This window comes from Corvus hawaiiensis, chromosome Z (assembly GCF_020740725.1).
Source record: "Corvus hawaiiensis isolate bCorHaw1 chromosome Z, bCorHaw1.pri.cur, whole genome shotgun sequence".
Classification (NCBI taxonomy): Eukaryota; Metazoa; Chordata; class Aves; order Passeriformes; family Corvidae; genus Corvus; species Corvus hawaiiensis.
In genome coordinates, this window is record NC_063255.1 from 8,317,980 (window position 1) to 8,334,169 (window position 16,190).

Consider the following 16,190-nt stretch of genomic DNA (forward strand, 5'->3'; position numbering starts at 1 on the left):
ATTTGGACCATGAGAAAATACTGAGCAAAATTTCTCTGTGTGTTCACCAAAATGATACAAAGTAATCTACTTTTCTCAGATTACTGTCACAGAATTGCTAAACTTCAACCGCTTTTCAGGGAAAACTGAGGACATCATCTGTTTTTCATCTTACCCACTCTGATAGAGTGAAAATGTGTTGTAATGGAAAACAATATAAAAAAAGTTTCACTAGAGAAAGAAATCCTATTTCTTTACCCCGGGAAGAATAACAGTACCCTGAACATGAATAAACCTTAAGGACCATATGTATATGAAACAGATATGTGAAGCTTTGTGATAAGTAGTAACTTCCAGTACCAAATCAAGCTGAACTATAACCAAGAAGAGTGATTTCACCAGCACTGAAAGTGAACAAGTGGGCAAAGGGGTTGATGAAGTCCATCAAGACAACTGGCTCACTAGATCTACTCCAATCTACTTTGAATGCTTCTGCTCCCTCTCCCATTTCTTTGAAAATCCCCAGGAGACACAACATTCAGTGAGCCCTTGAGGAATCTCTGTCCTTTCCGAGAATGCTCAGAAAGTGGGAAAAGAAGGGCAGAAGGGTGAGTGCATGAGCAGGGAAAAACGGTAAAGTAGCTCTATGCCCCACTCTGCTAGAGTCAGAATCAAAATCTACCTTGAGTCTTTCACTCAATTTTTTAAACTGAATGAACAAAATCCATTATCTCTGAGGTGTCAGCCCTCAGTCTTTGTAACTAAAACATGATTTCATTGATGATAGCTCATTTTATCATCCACTTTTTTAAACATAATCCTGCTGTGCTGTCTAAACTGTGGTATCAGCCAGTTGTTACTAAAACTTCATCAGCAATTTAATCTTTATGACTCTTTATTGTTACAGGGCTCAAACCTCAAACCACACCCACTGCATGAAGTGATATTAATCTCTGAACTGTGTAGTGCTGAGGGCTGTTTCTGATAAATGCAATGAATTCTAATCCAGTTCTGTGCAAATCACACATCATATTACACTTCTTGCTGTGAGAAAGTGATTCTAGTTATTCATTAATTCAATTGAAAAGCAATTTAAAACAAACAAACAAAAATAGAAATGGATTTTTTCTCCCTGATTTTCATTGAAATGCTCCCATGGACAATGTCCAGCAAACTCTTAATGATCAGATACTTTCAGAGCAGTTACTATGGTAAGCACTCCCCCATGACTAGACAGGATGTTGCTATTAGAGAATTGTGATTCATCATCAAAGTAGTCTCTGATGAGAGAACAGTTATTACATATTTTGTGAAGTTTTCTAAAAGTTAACTCTGATATAAAAGGTATAATCTTTATCTTCTAGGAAGTTTTGATACAAATGTTTACTAGGTTTAAGGAAGTTAATGTGAATCATTCACAATTATGCAAGACTGTGGACTATTTGGGTTACAGGAATAAGTTTTACAGAAGAATCTCTGGACAGGAAGAATGATTAGATGAATGAATGAATATGTCTTCCAACTTTATTTAGTGTTATGGAAACAACTCTGTGCCAGGAAGTCATATGATCTTCTAAAAAGCTTTCAAACATGGGTGTAAGCACAAAGTCCATAAATCTAATGACAATGCATTTATGACAGCTTGACCACATCAAGCTCTCCTGGATGTTATGCTGTGCAAGAATACTTGTTTCTACAATGCCCTTCTATTGACAGCTAGATGAATTTGTTTTTAGGTACTGAGATGATTTTATATTATTCTTATATCAATAACAAGCAAACAAACTACACAGGAGATTTGTTAGACTCAATTTCCTTTTTAATCAATAAAGCACATAGAATACTTTTACAGGAAAAAGAAAATGCTGTGCAGAATGTTGTGGTTCTATTTAAAAGTACGTAAATCCCCTTTTATTCCTGTTAAGTGGTATAGTTAAGAGCAGTACATTCTGATTATCTTATTTGCTTTTATTTTTGAATGGGTGATCATCTATACAATAGGCAATTAAAGAAATTAACCAATTAGATTATGTGGAACTCATTAGATGAGTATGACCCTAACTCCAGCCTCTTGGTGCCACGTGAGATGAAAACCCTTGGCTTCAGTTTAAGGTGGATTCCCCTGACTCAAGCTCTGAGGAAGAGGAACACCATGCTCAAAAAGACTCAGGACAGGATATGTACTAGAGGGTTCAGGTAAGGGGTCAGGGTAGGTGGGTTGTGTCCATAGTAATGGCTCATAATAATGACTTAGAGGGAAACCAGACAAGCAAGGAACTGCCCAGGGAGCCCAAGCAGCTGCTCAGGGAGATTGGTCTAATTCAGATGCTGTTTCTTAAGTCTTCTAAAATCATGTATGGGATCAGCAGACTCTAGAACAACCTGATATTGAAGCAGGAGTGTGCAGAGAATTCCTGCCCTATAGAAAAGTAGCTTGTCCATTCCCACTAAGCTACCTACTTCAATGCTGAAGTTAGGAACTGAGCTGTGAGGGCCAGAATCCTTTTGTTACTTAATCTCAGGCTACACACCCAATTTATGAATTTTTACATGCTTTTGTTGAAATAAAAATTATTTATCTTATTAGTTATTAGAACCACATTACAGTGCTAATGTGTCTATTTTTAGGAATAAAATTGTTTACATGTTGTAAAATTAGATTCTGGTACCTTTAGCGCCTGCCAAATTTAAGTGAGATGTTCCTGATATTTGCAATGTTGCTTTCAGTAGGTTTTTCTGTTGTATATCATGAAAAGCAGTAAAGTACAGCTCTTCCAGTGCTGTGTGGAAAGGCTAGTAAGGATAAAAACAGATAGTTTACTAATCACTAAGAATCGTGTAAGAATAATGTGCTATAGTGCTATCCCCTTGACATACTTGTAAGTATGTATGTATACTTATCTTTTAAATAGATACTATAATTGAAAATGTGATAATAGGAAAAATGTGAAAAGAGAGAAAGCATCATGAATGAGGAAAGCAGTGTAGTTATACTAAGCTTATTACTGTTTTTACAGTGCAAAGGTCTAAAATGAAACACTGATCTTAAACATACTCTACTTTGATAAATACTACTGATTTATTTTTGCATAGTTTATCTAGGGAAATAGACTGCTCTTTTGACCTAGACATTTTGCAGTTAGGCTGATGCTTTAAAATAAGATATGAAATGTCACGAGAAAAATGAAAAGCTCCGGTTAACAGCTTATCATAACTAAATAGTGAAACACTTAGAAGTATGCTGCATAAGAATTATGTGTGTCTTACACAACTTGTGAGTAATTTTATGAAGCCAGGAAAAGTGACCTCATTGTTAACAAACTGAATGAATAATAACAAATACAAGTATTTCCTCTGCCACCATAGACTTTCTACATGTGCACAGGTGAGTCAAAATTCCTTCATAATTCTGTTCCTTGACAAAACCATAAGAGGTTAACAACACTGCTATGCCTTTTCAGAGATACTGTGAGAAAAAAAATTACAGTTCCAACATGTTCAAATGCTACGGTCACAAGTGCCATTTAAACCTTTCAATCAAATATATTCAAGCAAAATAATAAATTTTCTTCAAGTAAAACCTGTGTCTGGCTTGGGAGTGAAAACACCACTATATTAATTTATCTTCACAGCTCAACAAATACATTTTTGGCTTCCTTCACAATGAATGATGCAGGGATTCTATCCACAATTCCTCTACGACACTTTTTTGCTTCCATTCATGTATTCTGTGCCCAGATCCCATTCAGGCGGGGTGCACTTCCAGCTGTCCAGACGAGCACAGCAACCATGTCTACTGTCTCAGCGTCTCTCCCAGGCTCTGTGAAGCACAGCCACCCACAGTGTTCCCATGGAGGGCTCTGCCCTCTCCTCTGAGTCATACTGCTACCTTCAGCAGACTGCTGCTGTGAAATAACCACCTTTCCCACAGACACAAGAAGAAATTGCAAACACTTTCAAACTCAATCCTACTTGGTGCATTCACAAACGTCAGCCTTTTCCAGTAACTCCTTTCTCCAATTTAGGAACTAAATAGATGGGACTGAAGAGTGACAGCATCTTTCAAGCAATGAAGTACCTTCTGGCACACTTTCAGAGTTTTACCTGTCAGCATGCTCAACCCAATCTATAGTCTCTTCTTGAAAAGTAAGTCTTTATAAAATTTATTACTCTTTTTTTAAGCTATTACTATAAAGACAATGATAAGCAAAAACATTTTGGAAAATTGCTTTGATATTTGTTTTTTTTAGTATTTCAGTGACGTTTGTTCCAAGAGGAGGAACAAGTTTTCCTGGCTTCCTTGGAAAGGTAAAGCTTTTCTGCCAACAAGTATGTCTTGCAGAACTTAGAACACCTCCTCAGCATTTTCTGATCTACTGGCAATCAATACTGACTCATGCTGAGGCAGCACCACACTTGGCGAGCATGCATCCTTTTTCTCCTGTTAATTTCGTGTGGCTCCAAGTAACACAGGAAGCTCTCAAGGTCACAGCACAGCCATGAGCCCTGGGGAGAGATCTTCATGGGAGGAAGACAAGTGCATGAAAGAAAGGAAGAAACTAAATGAACTAAATAGAAAGAAAAAAATTTCTTAAAGAAACTTTTTGCTATCTACATTTCAGTGTATTCTCATATAAACTTTTAATCTTTGACACAAAATAAACATCGTTTGTTAAGTGCTTATTTAGTATGCAAATTCTTCATCACTTCTTAAACTCATAAGTAATAAAGATGAGCTGTGATTTATAATACTAGAAGAAGCTTGCCAGTGCTGAATTTCCTATCTGTGCTCTTCTGATAATTATTATTTTGTACACGTTATACTCATTGGATTAAATAGCTACACAAGAAATTTACAGTGACAGTTTATGAACCACCCTGCTGGCTACTCCAAGATATACAGCAAGAGTCAAACTTTCAGGGTGACTCTAAACATTTTCTGCATAAATATGGACATTTCAATTTGCAGGTAAAAATTATGCCCCTGCTTATTTGAGTACAGTGTGCAATCAGATGGGCTTGAATGATTTGCGCATTTTTAGGCCTGCCAAAAATATATTTTAAGTTCAAACAGTTATGTGATTTCATGGATCAACCCTTTATGGTCCACTTGACCATAAAAATCTCTTTCTTGGAGTATCCTTGGTTCAGCTTGACATGCTAAAATGAGTTGAAAGAGAAATCCATGGTATTTCAGTAATTTTCACCCAGTATTCTGGACGTGCTTCTGTCTTCTGAGTTGCCATTGCATCAGCTATCACACGGTATTTGGTGCATTCTCAAAGTTTACATGTTCTGCCTTGTGAATTGAGAATCTGCTTCCAGGGAACTGACATTAGGAGGGAATATTGAAAATGATGCATTTTCCTTTTGAAAATCATAAAGTGATAAAAAAGACTGGGATTGCTACATACAAGCTGACTTGTTGTGTAATTTGGAATGAAAAATTATTCCACAGACACAGGTATATAAAAATATAACTACAAATTTTCCATATTAAAAGCCATTAGAATCTTTGAACTCAGTTACTCTCCAAAAATGAGTAACGCTTAAAGGTAAATACTAGAAGATCACAAAATGCCACAAGGTTGTTCATTCTTTTTTTGCATCATTCTTTTTCATGTGTGCTTGATTTTCTTCTTGTTTTTCTGTTTCTTGGGGTTTTTAAACGCACCTGCATTTAGAAAGCATTGTAACCACTGCATCTAAGTTTATAATTTTACAGTAACATTTTGGAGGCAGATCTGAGCAAAAATTTCTGCTTTTTTTTTTTTTTTCATTTCTCCATTTTCTTCTTTAGTGGTCTTTTGAAAAATCCAGCCTAAAGAAAAGAAAAAAAAGTGCCTAAGAACTGCTCAAAGCATACAAACCATACTGGCTACATTCATGAGCTGGTTCTTACTACTATTTTAATACTTACACTACTGTACAAAGTTAGTTAATATTCTATCACTGAACTATGACAGTGTTTTTCCTGGAATGGAAAAACTAAATATGTTTAATATATAGCAGAGTGATTGGTGAACCACTGTTTTGCTCACATATTGTCAAAGGTTAAAGCGCTTAATAGTAATATTTTTACTCAATTGAATAAATGATATTTAATTTTATAATGTCAACATTTTCAAGAGATCATGTATGTTTAAATTTATAAGCTGCAACTGTCTAAATGCAATCAGGAACAAAATATTTAGCCTGGAGAAGAGTGCCCACTTGCGGCAAAACTTACACCACAGGCCTAGCATCTCTTGCACAGAGAAAACATAGCTGGCAAAGGTCACAGCCAAAGCTGATAGAAAAATCCCTTAATAAACCCTTACTCATACTAAAATATCTTATTTTTCTTTCCCTAACATAATGGCATTACAGGTTTCAATCGGATAGCACCGCTTGTTACACATCAGAAAAATGCAGTGTAATTAATTATTTTGTAATTTCTACAAGATTTCACACTACTTATTAGATAATATTACTGTCTCTGAGGTTCTATGAGAAAGAAATGACAGAGAATTTAAGCATGTTTTTTTATATTCATGAAGACAAGGATGTGCAGCTTACCTTCCACAGAGCAAATATAAGCAGAGCAAGAATCAAGAGTCCAGCGAAGATGCTCAGGAGGATAACCCATAAGGGCACTGTACCTGGTGGATGTTCTTTGGAAATCTTAATCATGGTCTGCAAAGTGTTAGGAATGTAAGCAATAAATAATTTGTCATTCTAAAATATCAAAACAGCAGCAGTGATTGATCACTATGCAGTGATTTTCCAGGGTATCACTTCATTTTAACTACAGGAATTTGTAGGAAGGAATTAAGAAAATAATCTCCAGCAGGAAAGCCTGTGTTTACACAATACTTAGCACTTTCTAAGTGCATTCATTCACGAGGGTGTCCCTGCTACAAGTCAGTAGTCATTGTTATAAAGGACACAGGACCAAAATCATGAGTAGTGGAAGAATAAGCTAAGGAGTTTCTTCAGTACACTCTTCCTCACTCAGTGCCTGCCTCCCTGAAAGATGGAGGTAAGCAAAAGTGTAAAAGGCTGTGTAGATACTAATTTGATTTTAAACAAGGCATATGTGGTGTAAACTATACAGGAATAAGTAATATTCACATTTAAATAAATGTGACCGTGTAGGAGTTTGAATTAACTGAAGAATTTGTTAGAGACTAACTTTATAGTTCAAAAGAGCATTGAAGAGCTGAACATTAACCATTAAATTTTGTGCCTGAAAAAGGTAAATCTGAAAGTCCTTGTCTCATTATCTGCAAGCCTCTCAGCTGTGTTTTGACTCCTGGACTGAATTTTAATCTATCACTTAAAAGAAATTTCTAAATAACAGTGGACCTCTGATTTTTGAATTTTCAAAAATATTTTGTGCAAGATGTAATTCACACTGAATTTTACTTTTTTAAATTTTGTGGTACTATCAATATAAACTCATAATAAGATTTTTCCTTAAAAAATTGACATTGTAGTAAATAAGCTCGTGCATGTACAAGTTATCACAAAAGACCAATGTTCAAACACTATAAATGCTTGGAATTAAGAGTACTAAAAGGATAAATAATACCTCTAACAAAATTTAAGACATTTCTCTTTATATGTGACACCACTAGTATCATGTTATATACTTCCTTATCTAAGAAAATGATAGTGAACTTCTGAAAAATAAAAGATCCTGTTTCAAATATGTATCCTGAGTAATGAAGTGGAAAGAAAGAATAAATAAGGCAATAATAAAGAAATACAAAGTAAGATCAATTTTAATTGACCCAGCACAATTTTTAAATCCTATTGATTCTTTAAAGGAATTTTAATTATATTTTTAATTTACACAGCTGCAGGAATTATTTATATTGCAGCAAGCAGAAAAAATTCAGACAGTATCCTTACCCAGGTACATTGTTGGGTATTGGGCTTTTGGTGTTATTTTCTGACTAATTCTGAGACTTCTACTATAATATGAAATCACTTCTTTTTAGAGTAGATAATGCATCACTAAAGGTAACAATCAGTTCATTAGTAATGAATGAAAATGAATGATTCCATAGCACAATAAATTCTATGAAGAACAAATACGTCAATTATCGTGTCCTTACCTCTAGTTTTTGATGGTCATTTCTCAAAATCAGTGATGAGTTCTCACTCCTAAGTAATGCTTTCACAACAAGGGTTAAGCTGTGAATACTGGCCTAAAAGAAGAGAGTAGGTACTATGGTTTACAGTTAGGTATTTTGAAGTAGAAAACTTTGTAGCAATGAGGAGGGTGAAAGAAAAAATGCTTTGGGAGATGCTGAAAAATGTGCAAGTCAGTGAAACTGCTTATGTATGTCACCTTCAGCACACACATCACACACATTATTGTTTTCAAGACAGCAATACTGCCTTAAAAGGGTAGATTGCAGAGATATCAAAGAAATATTAATTAATCCTTGAATGCTACTGTCTCTCTTCTGCTCTTTGTGATCCAAAAAATCCTTTCTAGAGTTGAGAAATCTTTCCAGATTAAGACTTAGTTAAAAAAACATATGCATCCTTGTACTCCTCCTTATATCTGCTGGGCTAGACTTTGTGGATGGATAAGTAGCTATTGAAAAAGGACCATCAATACAGAATAAGTAAGGGTTGTCTTCTTACCATGGTTTTAAATTCCTGCTAAGTTTTAAGTACTTACTTTAAGGATAAGAAAGTGCGTGTGACAACAGTTTTAAGGAAATTTTTAAAATAGCAAAAGAAAAAATTTCAAATATTAGAGGGGCCACTTAAGAAAATGAAAGACACAATCTTAATAGACATTAGAAACACTGGATTAAGTTTCTCAACTCCGAAATATTCTGAACAAAAATAGAATTTACTTACTTTTATGATGGTAGGTTTCCATACTCTTAATGAAACATTCACTTGATATATGTCAGATGGGATCAGGGCACAGTTAATAGCGGCACAGTTGTATGTATCACAGTCCTGTTTAAAAGGGACCAGCATGAGGTAATAGGAAGAGACTTTTCACATCATTAAAATAAAAACATGTAAAATATATTACAGATCACTTGATATGACACCAATAATAAACTGGTATTAATTACTGCAGCTTTTTATGTAAAAATGACACTGCAGTATATAAAACAGCTTGAGATATTCATGCCGTGGTAGAACTCAGTTTTTGCAGGCTGGCAAGCCCTGAGAAAAACCTGTTGCTGCAGTTATGGAGCAAAAGTCATCACAGATCTCCTAAAGGAGGCACAGCTTGTAAAAGCAAGTGCTTTTCTACCAACACAGCTATGGCTTTTCTGCAGTGTTTTTCAAATCTTGGGACACCTGAATCTCTCAAGCAGGGCAACATGTGTGTGTGAAAATTCAAGTATCTTTACCTCCTAGTATCACTTCCTAGCTGGGAGTACAGCAGGATTATGTTGTAAAAAGCCAGAAATAGTCACTTAGCCTAGACCTTTGTCACATCTGTGAAGGACAATGATAAGCATGGCAAAATGCTCTTCCCATGACATGGTTTCACTTGCACCAGAAGCTCCACTTGCACTTGTACACTTTCCCCCTGACATGCTAACTTAACTACAGCAGTGGAATTACTTTGTAACTCTTTCATCTAAATGTGAAGGGCTAGTCCTTTTCAAATGGGATCATCAATTACAGTCGCATGGAAAATCTGTCAGGTCACAGTTCTAGCATTTGAATGTATTTTCTATTGGATATCTAAAAAAGTTGAAAAGGAGATAAGAAACATTTAAAATATGACTATTTATTAATCACAGTGGGAACATAGATGGTAATGATTTATTCAGCTGTCAGATGTGCTACTGCTATTTACATATTTTTTAAATTAAAGAAACCTCAAACTATCTAAATTCAGTTCCATATAGAGTTTTGCAGCCAAATAAAATCAATAGTCTAGTCTACATAAAAAAGGTTTTCTAAGCTATTAAAACGAGTTTCTAAATAATACAGTTTGAGAGCAGCTTTTATATATCTTTTTCAGAAGTACTCAGCTCCAAGATCTGGATTAATATCTGGGGGGAATATATATACTATGAGTAGGCTTACCATAATTGTATCCCTTGTAGGTTCTTTTATTTTTGACAACACAAATGGTTTCCCAGTGCCAATCTTTAAGGGATCTACAGGGTAACTAGTTTGGCAGATGGCATTCTGTAAGCAGAAATACAAATAATATTGTCTAGATATGTGATCTATTACATAAATGATCTGGAAACAAGCCAACATTAATAATATTTAATATTTAATAACAATTATAATGTTTACTAACCACTAAATGCAATAAAATAGCATATTGCAAGAGTGCAGAATAGGAAATTCAGATGGTCTATGTATTGAAGTATTACTATTCGAACAGCAAATGAAATATTTATGAGATAATTTAACCTAAACTGTATGCAGCTACTTAATCATCTGCAGAAGCAAACAAAAGCTTCCTGCAAGATGACCAATATGTGAACCAGCAAGAGCTGGCTATTAAATGAACTAAACAGCTTCTGCAGGGGAATCCACAGAGGTTCTGCCCTAGCAAGCAGACAGGCAGGTTAAGTGCAGGATGCAGAATCCTCAGTTGCAATGTCTAGGGAGGGGGAGCAGATGCTGGAGCACTGCTGGAACTCTGTGACTCCTCCACAGGCAGCTAGGAAATCCTTTGGTGTCTTCAGTGTGGGGGAATTGATTCTTTTCAGTCAGGTCGTTGACTTTCACATTGGTAGCATGAAAAGAATTACAAATCCCCATAGTGCACTTTGGCACACTACTATCACTAGGGTGTAGTTAGCAGGACATGAAACCTGCCTTAGAAAAAACAAGATTTATTGAGTTTATGTGCAAACTTCTGTCAAATAGGGTGATTGACTAGGAATGAAAATAATGGGGAAAGGAAATCAAGAAGAGACACAACTTTTTTTGCATTCTAAATAGGATTTTTTTTGTTCGTTTGATATTTGTTTTGTTTCAAAGTAAACCTTGAACTTTCATTCACATATTTTGGTTTCTTTTTCAGTTGAATAACACCACAAAACTAGGTGAAATTATTTGCAGGGAGGTGCACATACATGTCTCTGAGTGAAAGAAAAAAAAACAAAACAGGTTTAGGTCACCATTTAGTGATAGCTGGGTTTTTCAGCCATGTAGTTATCGATACAGCTGTAGCTGTAGTATCTACAGATAGAGGACAATGGAATTTGTTGGAATTGTGATCTCTGCCAGTTGCACTGGAAGCGTGAAATGGAAAACTCAAATGAGGGCTGCAGTGAAGAGCATTTGAAACATATGACCTACCATCCCCTTCAAGATGTCTCAGTGCCCCAGAGAAGGAAGAAGCCAGAGGACTGCTAGTGCTGGAGAGCAGACATGCAGGAAAGTTAATTTCAGTACCCGAAAGAAGAGAACTGACAGGAGGTTGGGCTCTAGATGCACACAGCAGGATTCCAGCATTTGCAATAAGCACTGCTGACAATGAAGAGAATATGAGGCTCATATCTGAGTCTGGCCATCCCAGCACTTGCAACATAACAAACCAGCCTTGTTATAGTGCAATTATTGTTCAACACCATTTTAAATCTGCTTGTTTCCTTTCATGAAAATTTTTCCCTCTGTCTTCTTTTGCACATCTGTACATGCTCTTAAAACAATAACATCTTGCTATTTAGACTAAAAGCAATGCATAATCCCAAATGTTCCTTACAACATAAATTTCAAATTTAAATTTATCATAAAAATACAGATTTCTATTTTACCTGGGAATGTGACAATGCAGTAAGGTAGAGAAGAGTGTTCTTGGCAGCTGTTACATTGGGAAATAAGATCTGCAGTGTGAGGTTTGGCATTGGAAACTGTTCACCTTTTTCAATCTATAAAAAAAGAAAAATGTTTTGACTAGTACTTTCCTCATTTTGTAAATATTTGATTGTGAGCCTTTCCTTTCCCTTTCCCTTTCCTTTTCCTTTTCCTTTTCCTTCCTTTCCTTTCCTTTCCTTTCCTTTCCTTTCCTTTCCTTTCCTTTCCTTTCCTTTCCTTTCCTTTCCTTTCCTTTCCTTTCCCTTTCCTTTTCCTTTCCTTTCCCTTTCCTTTCCCTTTCCTTTCCCTTTCCTTTCCCTTTCCTTTCCTTCTTTTCATTTTTACATTTCCACACTTAGTTATGCAAAAAGTGCTTTATATGGGAGAGAAGCCACTCCTTCAGTGGCTCCTGCTGGTTCCTCCTCAGCTGTGCCTAGGTAACTGCTCTCCTGCTCACCTGTTCCTCTCTCCTGTTCTCCCTGAGAAGACAACAGGACATATCTGTAATCAGCAGCTCTTCCCGGAAAGGCCTGCTGTGGCTGAGGATTGGGTAAACACCTAGCTGGAATTGCCGGCAGGGGAATTGGTGATATTGTCTCTGAAGTGGACAAACTTAATAAATGCTCAAGAGCCTTTTAAACTTTTTCCTCCTGGCTACTTATTTGTGATTAGCTGCTTGCAGAGATGAGCTTTACCTTACAAGATCATAAACGGTATGCTCTGCAATCCAGCAGCTTTTTGACTCAGAAAGCAAAGATTTGCAAATTAGATGGGTAATGCCTTAAACACTCACAGTAGACAAAAAAAAGGTAGCTGAGTAAAACACTGTATGGCCTATAAAAATAGGAAAAAAACCCCTTTGTCATTGTTATTTAGTGAGAGCAAGAATTTTACAATATCCCATTTTTTACAGATAGAAGTTGATTCAGAGACTTTTATGCTTTTTATACGGGACCCTTGTTCAGTTTTGGAATTGACACTGGGAGACAGGATGCTCTCAAGATAACTTGTCAGAAGTGCCTCTCCTGCACTCTTGTAGCCTCCCATTAGGAACTGGAAGGCCCCGACGAGGTTTTCACAGACTCTTCTCTTCTCCAGGTTGAATAGCCCTCACTGTCTCAGACTGTCCTCACAGGAGTGGTGTTCCAGCCCTGTGATCATCTTTAAGGCCCTCCTCTGGACCTACTTGAGCAGTCCCAGGTCCTTATTTTGGGAGTTCTAGAGCTGGATGTAGTAGTGCAGCAAGGATCTCACAAGAGCAGAGTCCATTAAATATCTTTCCAACGTGATTTTACTTCGCAGTATTCATTCAACTAGGAAGACCAAATTCTTGGAACATGGCATTTGCCTACCATAAATTGGTCTGGATTTTGGAAACGGCTGTTCTAACCAGCCAGGATAGTCCAAGTTCTTACTTAACAGGGCATGGTCTCTTTCCCCAGCTGAGGACAGAAGGTCTAAAACCCACCAGAACTACTCTGCAGGAGATGGGCCATCTGAGACCCTCTGACTCCCTGCATTCCAAAAAAAGGAAGGAAGAAAAAGATTTTAAGCACAAAATGCATGGAGAGGGTTTAACATGTTGTATAGCTGCTATTTAAGTAATGCAAACCTAAAGAAAAAAAAAAAGACAGTACCTATGTAATACATTTTTAGTTGTTTCTTACCCTATAATGTAGAGTCACTTCATCCCCGATCTGCTCTGTTGTGTTAATAGCAGTAGGGACAGTATCATTTGCAGCAATTATAACATGGTGCTCTTTGAAAACACTGTGGGTTAAAGAAAACCACCAAAAAATAAGCACACAAAATTCATAAAACCCCCTAGGAGTTAATAATATAGTTATTTTCATTATTTCATGAAATTCATGACTAGTTTTGCCATTAAGAGTGCATTGCTGCATCCACTGAAGTTGAACTGTTCTGTTCTCTGAATAGGCTCCACTTTTTATTACGTACATTTAGAATGTTTTGTTCAGATATAACTACAAAAAAAGGCAAATATTATTCCCAAAATTAACACATTAGGGTCTGATTTTGCGGTCCTTATTCTAATTGTGCAGTCCCTTATCCTGGGCATTGCCATGTGAAACAGGCAGGATACTGTAAAACACAGAATCAGGAAAAACAGAACAAAGCCAGCATGTTACAAATTCAGCCTTACTCCCTTATGGGACAAACAAAGGCTGGATTTGAAACATGAAATGCATCCAAAATAACTTTGGCTTAATTATTTACACCTGTACACCATGAAATGTTGTTTATCAATATTATACAGAATGCTTTTCAGGGATGGAATCTAACTGAATTCTGGCTATTTCTGAAAACAAAGTGTACTACAAGACCAGCATTAAAGTGTAAGTCCGAACATAAAAAAACCCAAATGCCCAAGAACTTAAAATTAAGGCTAATTTTTGAAGATGGAAATCAAACACCACACCATGCAATATTATAGTGATACAAACCCATGGCCATCAGGAAGCTGGAAGTATTTGTTTTCTTATGTATCTGAAATGCCTTTGATTGAATATATCAAAGTACAGGAACCAACAAAAGCTGCTGTTGTATTTGCAAACTGCAGATCAAATTTATATAGATAAAATGAAATTTCAGCAAGTTAGGGACAGTAACTGCTCCATTATTTCATGACTTTCCTTTTCACTGAAGCCTGTGCTTCTGCTTTATGAGCTTTGAAGCTGTTTTCTGTAGATACTGAGCACGTTTCAACAACAAAACAATACTATATTCTCCTTGAACACCTGAAATTTACTGTGCTAGCAAATAAAGTACAGAGAAGTGTCAGTACCTTACAAATATTAATCCTACTTCATATTTTACTGGAATTGTAACATGTCCTCTGTTGTCACTCAAGGTCTCAGGTGGTTCTTCACTGTCACTAAAACAAAACAACATATGTCACTCAGATCAGATTGATGCAGATACAACACAACTACTGGGTGGAAAGGGACCTTAGAAACTGAACTACCTATAGCTCTGGGTATAAAAGGACACTACTCATTTCCAGTTAAGTACTGTCTTCTAAAAATAAATTCAAAATACTTCTTCCAGTAACTAATGATTTAAGTCCTGCACCAGTCACAGCTCATAAATGCATCTTTGTTAAAATTACAGATTGCAGGTGACTGAATGAAAACGGATCAGTTAAAAGCCACACTATCCCTGGATTTTGCTGGGACAGAAACACTGAGGGCAAGTGCATTCTTTTACCCTATCAGGGACAACTTTGGCAATGCTCTTACTCTTTGAAGGCCAGAGCTTTTTGTTAACCGTGATTCATGCTAAAGTATACAGTAATTCTCTAGGAGAATAAACCTTTGCTGAAGGTAAAACAACCGGAAATTATGACTCACTTGTAACTCTCAGGCTGTAGAGAGTAACAGCTATTCATTTAGTCCACTCAATCCACTGCTGGACTGAATACATCTGTAAGGGTGCCAGCTCTACAGAAGATTTAAGGGCTTGTGAGTTCAGAAGCCACTTGTGTTTTACTATGAAACAAACCTGTAGAGCTTTCAAAGAAAAAAAATCAGAAGGCAAAGACTGCAACTAACCTTGTTGCATACACATGAATAGTAGCATTTTCCAGGAGATACGATGCATTGAATTGGAATGATATTTTGAAGGAAATCTGTGTAGAAAAATACATTACACATTTTAAAAGGAAAACCAAAAAGCACACACTAATAGGGATTGATATAATGAAAAATGTACAAATTTTTGCTTTTATCTAGGGAATCCTTATTCGTATTTTACCAATTTTCCACAAATCTGAATGAATCCACTATTTTGAATTTGTCCCAACTATTCCCAAATTGAATAGTTATCACTTATTAAACAGAAGTCTCAAATTTTCACAAACCTCAAGCAAAAATTTATATAGTATATTAGAAACACATGGCTAAATAGTTCTTAATTGAAAGCAATTGGTCTTACAAGCAATTTATCAAAACCTCTTTTTTCCCTCCAATGAGGAGGAAACAAAGCTTCAAAGCCTAGCTATTACAGGGGAGATGAGCTGCCTGTAGAAGGCTGCTGGAATATCACTCAATATATAGTAGAACACCTAGAGTACCAAAAAGAAATGTTTACAATGTAAATAAAGAAGAGACTGCTAGGTCTCAAAAAAATTTCATAGGTATTATAACCAGGGCAAATCTAACATCACTTGGAATTACTCAAAATTTAGGAACACTGTCCCCAATGTTCTTCTTCATATCCTGACACTTAAGGGTAATTTTATATGAAGCAAAAGTTTTCCTATTCATTACTGGATGGAATTTTCAGCTCAGACTTTTATCTTTCCTTTTATGTGTACAAATCTTTACTACAAAGTGGTCCACAGAAAGTTGTCCTAGATATTCCTATTTAAATATTATATATTTTTAAAAATATTC

At 36.1% G+C, this 16,190-nt stretch overlaps 1 protein-coding gene across 2 annotated transcripts in view; it reads right to left on the reverse strand.

Annotated features, from left to right (window-relative positions):
* Window positions 1-1,776: 1,776 nt before the first annotated feature.
* The window catches only part of ITGA1 (integrin subunit alpha 1), a 73,656-nt gene continuing 59,242 nt past the window's right edge, over window positions 1,777-16,190 (reverse strand). Inside the window, exons 22-30 of one of the 2 annotated variants that reach the window (XM_048292864.1) lie at window positions 15,348-15,424; window positions 14,582-14,671; window positions 13,443-13,545; window positions 11,736-11,849; window positions 10,042-10,146; window positions 8,842-8,946; window positions 8,082-8,174; window positions 6,538-6,654; window positions 1,777-5,800 (exon numbers count right to left, since the gene is read on the reverse strand). In XM_048292864.1, the coding sequence (XP_048148821.1) occupies window positions 5,756-5,800; window positions 6,538-6,654; window positions 8,082-8,174; window positions 8,842-8,946; window positions 10,042-10,146; window positions 11,736-11,849; window positions 13,443-13,545; window positions 14,582-14,671; window positions 15,348-15,424 (849 nt within the window). In that variant the 3' untranslated portion in view covers window positions 1,777-5,755. Of the gene's footprint in view, window positions 5,801-6,537; window positions 6,655-8,081; window positions 8,175-8,841; window positions 8,947-10,041; window positions 10,147-11,277; window positions 11,446-11,735; window positions 11,850-13,442; window positions 13,546-14,581; window positions 14,672-15,347; window positions 15,425-16,190 lie in introns of those variants that run through there. The other variant, XM_048292865.1, reaches the window with a different exon arrangement.